Here is a 9,397-nt window from a genome sequence, read left to right on the forward strand (position 1 = left end):
ATTGCTCAAAAAATGGCAAGGGGTAAGCCTTATGAAATTTTCGAGTTGAATTTTTTTTATTTTTTTGTTATTTTTTATTCTTTTCTTCTTTTAAAGCATTATTTGAGTGAAAAGAAACTTATTGCAACAATTTCGCCTTAAAATAAGACAAATTTTTAAATTTTGCGAAATTGCTCAAAAAAATGGCAAGGGGTAAGCCTTATGAAATTTTCGAGTAGAAATTTTTTTTTTATTTTTTTGGTTTTTTTTATTCTTTTCTTCTTTTAAAGCATTATTTGAGTGAAAAGAAACTTATTGCAGCATTAAAATATATCACATTTATAAATTTTGCAAAATTACTCAAAAAATCTAATGATTTTAAAATTTTCAAAATTTAAGGTTTTTTAATTTTGTCTATAATTTTTTACTTTTTTCTTCTTTTAAAGCATTTTTTGAGTGAAAACAAACTTATTTCAACCAATTCACAATAAAAAAAAGTTATTAAATTTTGTAAAATTACTCAAGAAAAACTAAGGCTACAGCCTTATGAAATAGCAGCAGTCACGAATCTAGCATCTCGGAAGCCTTAAGCTGCCTCCAATGGTAATTTTTTCCCGGAAAACTAAAGAAAGTCATATTGTCGATAAACTTAAATCAGTGAGGTTTGTTTTGCATTGATCCACTATGACCAATCGGAGGATGGCAAATTATGAAAATACTGACCGGGGGGAGTCATGTTTGGAGGCCCTAACTGAGCCTTTTGGAGGCCCTAAACCCCCGTGGCCGCTTAATTTATACGTTTATGCCGGGTTTTTTTAATGACTTCGGAATGAATCCTTAAACGAGCTGACTCCTAATAACGACTTATTCACTCTGAGTTGACTCACTAAAAAGAGTTGTTCTTCTCATCTTTACAGGGAACTAGTCATTTCGCAATATCCTGTTCCTTTAGTGACCTCCACAGCTGTCCAACACTCAGTAGCACATCGTGAAAAGCGGTAACGGATCTTCGTACATAAGAGCATTAGCTGCCTGTAAACGTAATGTGTTACTATTTGCTTTAAATTGCTACCCAAATTTGTTCTCACTTCTGTGCGCACTACCATGTTACCATACGTTCCGTACCATGAAGTGTTTGCTGAGGCGGCTAAATGCTTGTGCAGCGAGTGTTGCTGACTGTAAAGCGCTCCACGGTTCGAATGTGCCAAAGAAAAGCATCCTAATGTAATAAGCATTCTACATCAAAAGAATAACTGTCTTCTCAGTGTACAGGTTCCAACCTGAAGTGAAGACATTGGGAATGATTTATTCATAGTGTGAATACAATTAACTGTCAAAATGCGCCACTTGTTCACTTCAATGTTTCACCGTGCGAGATGTAGAGCATGCCGAGCTTACACGGTCGTACCCGGTGGCTGCTTTGGCTGTTTGGGAAATGGTACATGGTGACATTGCAAATTTAATCAAGTTTAGCTAGAAGCTGAATGTGATGAGAACGGAACGTCCACATTGGGGACGGCAAATGGGACGGAAGGAAAATCGGTGTTGAGCGCCCAGCAGCTTAAAGCTCGAATATACGCTAGAAAGAGAGAGAGAGCGAGAGACCAATGTTCATCGTGGCAATGGAAGCGGCCAGAGGTCAGTAGACGGTTTTTGGTCAATTACGGGTTTGCTCCGGAAGCTCACCCGTATCATCTTTTGCCTGATGAGATCTTGGCTCTATGTACGTATGGTTTTTCTTCTTTATTTAACCCGTTTCCGGCGTAACGATGAGGTAATTCAATCGAATCGTTGAAATCGAGAGGCATTAAGCCATACCCGGGTACGTAGATACGAACCGGGGGTATGTTATTCCTTCTTGTCCGGTTGCTGCTGCAGTTTCGTAAGGCAACTGTACGATCACAGCCACACTGCCATTGCCGCCTTCCGTACCGGTTGCAACCGGTCAACAGCTGCACCAGAGTCATGAGGCTTTAATAGTCTGCTAAGAGAGCCAATAAACATAAACTGCAGTTCCCAGTTATGCTGGTTCTTCTGCTTCGCGACATCCGCATCCGAACGGTATCTTCTGCATTGCCACGAGCATGCAGTTTTTGTCCTTGTTTGTAGAAAGCTCATCGTTCGCACGGTATATGCCCGGAATAAAGCAAAAGCGCACACACTGAAAGATGCGTTACACATGCAGGATTTGAGAGAAGTGGGGCGTAGACAAGTATTGTAAAATTATTAAAATATCGATTAAGAAGAACATTTAGCTTATGTTTTGATATTAAATTTCAAAAAAATTGAACAAATTTTTAATCGAAAAAAGCTTTATATAATAATCAATTTTAACTAAAAAAATGGCATCTAGGAGGATTGGTTGAGCAAATTTCATCGCGAATTTTACTGTCTCGCGAAAAAGTGAAAGTTTGTGCCCTCCAAAACTGGCCTTTGGATGGGATGAAAGATGGCAAGAATTCAGCGGGAAGCGGGATGTCACGCATTTACTGAGATGCACCATCAAAGGGGGGAACGAGAGAGAGAGAGAGTGGGTGCAAGTGGGCAGTGTGTGACCTTTCGTTGCATTATTTCCACTTCATCCTGTTGCACTTTCTTCAGGGTCGTTCCGATGAGTTGGCTGTTGGTTTCTCTCCACGCCAAGCTTCAATATCCAATTTCATATTCACCGTACCGGCCGAAAGCCAACGTTCGTGAGCAGAAGCACGCTCTTTGAAGCACGCTGCTCGATCGTTGGTTCGTGTGGAAAGGAAGCCGAAAAAAGCGAGGGAAAAGAAGATGTGCCATGCTTCCTGGCAAACTATTGCAACATCATGTTGTCGTCTTCCAGTGATCGTGAGGGAACATAGCGAGCGGCATCCCGATCAGCCCCGGTGGCCTTTTTCAGGGTAAACCCCGCTTTGATGCACTTGAATCGCGGATCTCGTGGATATTGCAACATCGCCAACCAACCCGAAATGCAATTCACGATAGTGAGCCATCGTGGGCGTTTGTTGGAAATAGTTCCGAAACTGGGGAATGGCACGCGGTGGCAGGAAACTTTCCTTTTGGCGAGATGAAATAAACGATGCAAATTCCGCTTTTGGACAATGCGGTACCGGGTAGCACCGAGTTGATTGATGATGCACACTGTGCCAAAACCCCCGGAAGAGCACGGTAAGGATGGCGTCATATGCTTCGAGTGCTTCGCGTGCACGTGACTTTCTGTGTGCCATCCAGTTAGCTCGGTGCTCTGGTTGGCTTTTTGTTATTCTTACGTGTTCTGGATTTTTTATTCGCCAAACGGGGCAATAAAATATTGAAGGAATAATTTCTGCAGGAACATGCCTTTTTGCCTGGCGTCTAGGTGGGTAAAATGAAATTAGTAATACAATTTATGATCGCGTGATATGGTGGATGCATTTTCCAACCACACATTAAACACTTCTAGCGATGTGTCTGGTTAGTAGGGTTTTTTTGGTGGAAAATTTGTTGTTGAATCATCCACAAAACTGATGCGATGAAACCTGTTTCGAGGAATGTTAAAAATATTTCTTTTGCTGAAAAACTGTTTACAACGCCCAGCCATCCGAAAAGGGAGGCCAATGAGATGAGAGAAAAAAACCAGGGTCTGTTCTTTAATGCCGTAATCCAGAATAGACCGAATGCGACTCTTCCCTATCCATCACTGGATATATTTACGATTCGTGGTAAACAGAGGTACTTGCGGTTTCGGAAAGTCTTACGCGCCCTTGAGTACTGCGAACTGTTTATTGCATCATTTTTGGACAATATTTTCGGCACAGGCACTCGAAAGGCACTTTTGCTGGATGGGAGATACGTGGGGTATTGCTTACGCTTTTTTTTGCACTCGTTGAATCTTCCACCACACAAGAAAAACCGAGTAATGAAAATAGCTTGACTACTTGCGGCCTAGAATGGGCCCAGAGATGGTACGATAAAAATGCCTTTTTGCGAAATGGATGAACATTCGACTTAGTGCCGACCGGATGCAATGGAAATAAAAAGCTACTTTTGATGGGAAGCACCTTGTTTGTTTCTTCCTGAGAAACGAGCCGTTTTGTGCAACATCTTTCACAACCAGAAAACAAAACGCTGGACAAAGTTCTGCAGTAAGTATTTTAACCTCGGCGTTTTACGATTATTAACTGCGGGAAGAATCATTAATTTTGATGATAATAAACAAAGGTGGTAGATAAAAGGACGACATGGAATGGTTAGATTCTTCCGTTTGGAGAGGTTAGAATGGAGCAGGAAAGGAAACAGGTGGCAGCAGAACAAATAGGAGAGAGAGAGAGAGCGGAACACAAGGGCAAATGTATTTGGAAAATTCAAATCACAAATGATTAATATGGTGCACAATCAACAATTCCACTGCCATTTGTTAGGTCGGTATTTCTAAGCAAAGAACAGAGTGTTAACTAGCAAAACAAAAAAAAAGTCTTTATGTAGAACACGCGCTTTTCATACCGATGTTTAGCAAGCAAAAAATGAGTTTGTTAACAATTGCAAATAAATAGCCTTTAGCGTAAAAAATGGCATTATTTATCAGGGAATTTGTTAGAGGAATGTTTAATTAAATAAGCTATGATAAGTAATGAAATTATTCATTTGTTTTGTTACATACATATTCCTCCATGGTTATTGATTCATTTGTGGATCGATATGACCAGCATCCAACCACAAGCTGTGCATCCAAGTAAAAAAGAGAGAGAGAGAGGCAGGATAAAAAACACAAACACCCAGTAAAATGGACAAAGAGGACAAACCACACTTCCTAAAACCATCTGACATCCCCAGGTGAGGACAATCACAGAACGTGTTATCTACTTTTTATGCTATGTCCACTGAAACTAGCAACGTTCTACTAGCAGCCAGCGCACATGCTAGTCCGGTGCCGTTCTGTTTGTGTGTGGCCATCATTAGATAAGGGCGAAAAATGCAACCAGGAGACCAGGAGACCGTAAAATGCGAAGGTGTTTGACTGTTACTCGCCCGAGCGAACCGATAATCGTGCTTTTACCGAGCGTTGATTATCCGTGAGATTATTGAAATGGGTGTAATGAAGGTGTACGTTTATTGCACCGAAATGGGGACACGTACTACGAATGGGGTTTTCGCTTCGGTAATTTGCACTGACCACGCCATTGCCGTACCCACACAGAGAGAAGACACTAGTGGTAATTACACGGGCATTGGGCGATTGTTTGCTGCTTACGGTGGCTGTTTTTTTTTGGGGGGTTACTGCTAACAGCATCTGCTTTAAGTTGAATGGATTGTCTAACATGAAGCAAGAACATGTAGGGCAAAAATGGATTTGGAAATGTGAAGGTTACGTTTTTACTGTTTAGAGATGTGATTTTCCTGAGCTTTCATTGGATATAAATAGATTACTTCAAACTAAAGCTTTTTTTACTAATAAAATTTTTCAATTTACAGAACTATTACAAAGTGTCATTCTTATTCTAAAAAATTTAGAATAATTTGAAAGTGATTAATTTAGTTCTTTGTGATTTCATTACCTAACTCCCAACTGCTGCATCCCGAGAAATGATGTAAAGAAACGGGTTTTGCTAGTAAAACACTTTCACGACCTCTTCCCACCTCCAAGTGTTGCTCAACGAGTGCTGAGTGTTCGTTGTTTCCGCACCGACGAAACGAGTCCCGGCAGCATCCGGAAGCGGTGGATTGTGTAAAGTGAAAATTACGCGGATAGAACTGAATGGCGACTCACTTTTCAGCAGTTCCAGTTTTAAGCAGAATGTCATGCAATGTCTGTTAGATGTGCCTTCTGTTTCTCGCTAAACACGTTTTGGTCACATGTCAGATGGAAATGCAACTGGCTAACGATTACATCTGCCCAACTGGCCACTTTGGCAAAGATGGATGGATGGAACACTAAGTGGGAGTAAATCACGATGTGGCATTTATGTTTTTCGTTCAAATGCGACCTAAGAATCGTACCCTTTCGAAAGGGGGATTGTGACTAAATGATCCCAAGGGACAGCGCTGACGATGACGGAAACCGGTCTTGGATGGTTTCACTTATCGATTACAGGGTTTAGGGTGTTCACAACTTTCACTGAGAATCCCTTTTCCAAGGCCACCCGCCATATAGAAAACGAAGCAAAAATTTGTGACATAAAAAAAGTATTGAAATAAAATTCCATTTTTAATTGTTTCGATCAGTACCCGGATCGAATTTCAAACGGGTTTTTTTTCCTAACGCTTTAATCCGCTTCCTTTGCATACATTCAATATTAAATGCGTAGAGCGATGTAAAACAAAACAAAACAAAAAACAGCAGCTTGCATCGATTGATTTTAAAATAAATATTGATGTTGTGAATGATTACAGCCACAGAGAGATCATAAAATGTAGGTCTGTTTTCTAGCTATTTATTGTCGGTGTAGTTAGAAAAGGGGAGATCACAAATTAGTTTCGTTCTCTACTGTCGCGCTTAAAAGAGGCCGAAGGCGCGTCCTTCGGCCCTATTTATCGGGTTTTCCTTCGTCGCCATCCTAACTGCTGCTATAATGATGGTGGGCACTGTCCCACCATCGCCCCCATCGCGAAACCCTACAACGATATCGCTGTTGTAAGGCCCTGCTGCTATACTAAAACGTAAACAAACGAGTTGCGAAATACGCTTCGCAACATTCTCCCCACCAGTGTAACGCTCCGGGCGTTACACTCAACTAACGTTTGTTTCTCCTATCGATCTGTCAAAAACCCACGCGGTACACTTAACTGCTCCCTACAATATCTAGCACCGCTAATTTCGTTGCCGGTCTTTCTAAAATCCCGCTTGCCGTTCGCACTTTCGCTCGCCTAACCTGGCCGTCCTTCGCACGGGTCACTTCTAATACACGTCCCATCGGCCAAGTGTTCCGAGGCAGGTTCCCATCCACGACCACCACCACGTCTCCCTCTTTAATCGGTGGCACCGGGTGGAACCATTTCGTCCTGCGGGTGAGCGTTGGTAGGTAGTCTGCAATCCACCGCTTCCAGAATATATCCGCGTTCACTTGCAGGGCACCCCACGACGTCCGTATCGCTGTCGGTGAGTCGTCCAAACAAACGGCTTGTTTGCTCCCGTCAGGGCTTCCTAGTAGCAGGTGGTTCGGCGTTATTGGACAGTCCCATTCCTCGTCGAGCGGCACGTAGGTAAGTGGCCTTGAGTTGATCATCATTTCCACCTCCGTTAACGTTGACATCAATATCTCATCTGTTGGTAGACGCGGTAAATTGAAACTGCACAGTATCTTCTTTACCGATTGCACAAGACGCTCCCAAGTGCCGCCGAAATGAGGTGCTGCCGGCGGGTTGAATCTCCACTTCAGCACTGGCCCGCTGAATCTCGTTTTAAGAGCGTCTTCGTCCACATCCTTCAGGGCGATGTTGAGTTCTCTCGCCGCGCCCACGAAATTAGTGCCCCGATCGCTGATTATTTCCCTAGGAGGACCTCTTCTGGCGATAAATCGACGGATCGCTAAAATACATGAAGCAGTCGTTAGTGCGTATGCCAATTCGAGGTGAATGGCTCTTGTCGTGAGGCAAGTGAATAGCGCTCCCCAGCGCTTCTCGGAATGTCGTCCCACGACCACGAGTATTGGTCCAAAATAATCCAGCCCGGTGTATGTGAACGCTCGCTGGTTCACCGCAATTCTCTGCCGGGGAATGTTCCCCATCAGGGGTGGATTAGGTACAGCGTTCCTAATCTTGCAGCTCTGGCAGCCGCGCCTAACCCGATTGAACTCCACCAAAATCTTCGGTATATAGTACCGCGATCGGAGTTGGCTCACCACCGTTCCATGGCTCTGATGACAATATCGCTCATGGAAGTCCTTAATAATCAGATCCGTGACCGGGTGTCGTCTAGGTAAGATAACGGGCTTCCCCAGCGAAGCACCTAGCGTTGAACGATTGTCTAATCGTCCCTGCATCCTTAATACACCTTCTCCGTCTATTTCTGGTGATAACTTGAACAGTACGCTGTCTCGTTTTACCACCTTCTTCCAGGGATGCTTCTTCTTCACGTCACTTTTCAGCCGTTTGATATCGCCAGCGAACCCATCCAACTGCACCCAGATGTATAGTGACCGCTCAGCCGCCAGTTGTTCCTCCTGCGTCAGTGGTCCTACAACCTTATCAACTCGCCTAGCTCGTCGACGAAGGTTGCCAGCGTATCGGTGAATGTAGCCCACCGTCCTCAACAACTTCTTCCATCGTGAAAACCGAGAGAAGTTGACCACCGCATTACGGATTACGGAAAGGTGCAATACGCTCTTGCGTATTTCCTCCGTTGACTCGCCTGGGTTATCTTTGTTTATAGGCCATTTCTCTTCTGCTTCCCACAGGAACTCTGGACCACGGAACCATCTGCTGGATGATGTCAGACCAGGGTCTCCTTGCCACTTCGTTCCGTCGTCCGCTACGTTAACCTTAGTAGAGAGCCATCGCCAATCGTTAACACTGGTTAGTTCCAAAAGTTCGCTCACCCGGAAGGCGACAAAGGGAGTGTAACGCCTGTGGTCCGACCTTATCCAGCTCACGACGTTTCGAGAGTCCGTCCAGAAAACCCTCTTGCTGATCCTCAATCGATGTGTTTTCGCGATGTGGTCCGCAAAACGCGCTCCAATCACGGCTGCTTGAAGCTCCAGACGCGGTATCGACAGAAGCTTCAGTGGGGCCACACGTGTTTTTGAACCGATCAGCGCGCACTCCACTGTGTTGTTTTCCTCGAAACGTAGGTAAGCAACTGCGGCCATCCCGTTTTGACTCGCATCGGTAAATACATGCAATTGCACGCATGGAACATCTGATGATGTTATGTTCCGATAGCATCTCCTTATCGCCAGCTTCTCTAGTTCCGGTAGTAACCCAGTCCACCTTAACCATTTCTTTGCAGCTTCGCCTTCAACGGTTTTGTCCCAATGGATTCCGGATCTCCACAGGTCCTGCAAGAGTATCTTAAGGAACATTAAGAAATGGCCAATAAATCCTAGAGGGTCGTAAATCATCATCAGGATGCTCAACACTTCGCGTCTTATCGGGAGTCTACCACCCGTTAGCAGCTTCTCATCGATGCGCGGATTTATACGGAAGGTAAACACATCACTCTCGGTATTCCACCACATACCCAGAACCTTCTCGGTACCTTGTCCTGCACTCATGTCCACACACATTTCGTTGTTAGCTCCCCACCGGAGCTTATGCACGACCTCCTTGGCATTAGAGAGCCAGTTCCGGATCTCGAACCCGCCCTGCGAATGGACGTATCGTACGTCTTCCGCCAGGGTAACTGCCTCCTCCACGGTTTCGACGCTGGCCAGCATATCGTCCACATAATGCTCGAATTTGATGCATTCCGCTGCTCGTGGAAAGCGGTCAGCGAACCTCTCCGCATTCAGGTTCT

The 9,397-nt window shown here is 44.2% G+C and overlaps 1 protein-coding gene and 1 long non-coding RNA gene across 2 annotated transcripts; one reads left to right on the forward strand and one right to left on the reverse strand.

Annotated features, from left to right (window-relative positions):
- Nucleotides 1–6,725: 6,725 nt before the first annotated feature.
- LOC125764801 (uncharacterized) lies at nt 6,726–7,925 on the reverse strand. The gene has a single exon (XM_049429390.1). The coding sequence runs from the start codon at nt 7,923–7,925 to the stop codon at nt 6,726–6,728; it is 1,200 nt and encodes a 399-aa protein (XP_049285347.1).
- Nucleotides 7,926–8,145: 220 nt separating this feature from the next.
- On the forward strand, nt 8,146–9,023 carry LOC125766000 (uncharacterized). Its single transcript, XR_007418647.1, has 3 exons — nt 8,146–8,255; nt 8,340–8,732; nt 8,891–9,023. It is a non-coding gene; the product is annotated as an uncharacterized LOC125766000 (long non-coding RNA).
- The last annotated feature ends 374 nt before the right edge of the window (nt 9,024–9,397 follow it).

Source organism: Anopheles funestus, chromosome 2RL, assembly GCF_943734845.2.
Source record: "Anopheles funestus chromosome 2RL, idAnoFuneDA-416_04, whole genome shotgun sequence".
Taxonomy (NCBI): domain Eukaryota; kingdom Metazoa; phylum Arthropoda; class Insecta; order Diptera; family Culicidae; genus Anopheles; species Anopheles funestus.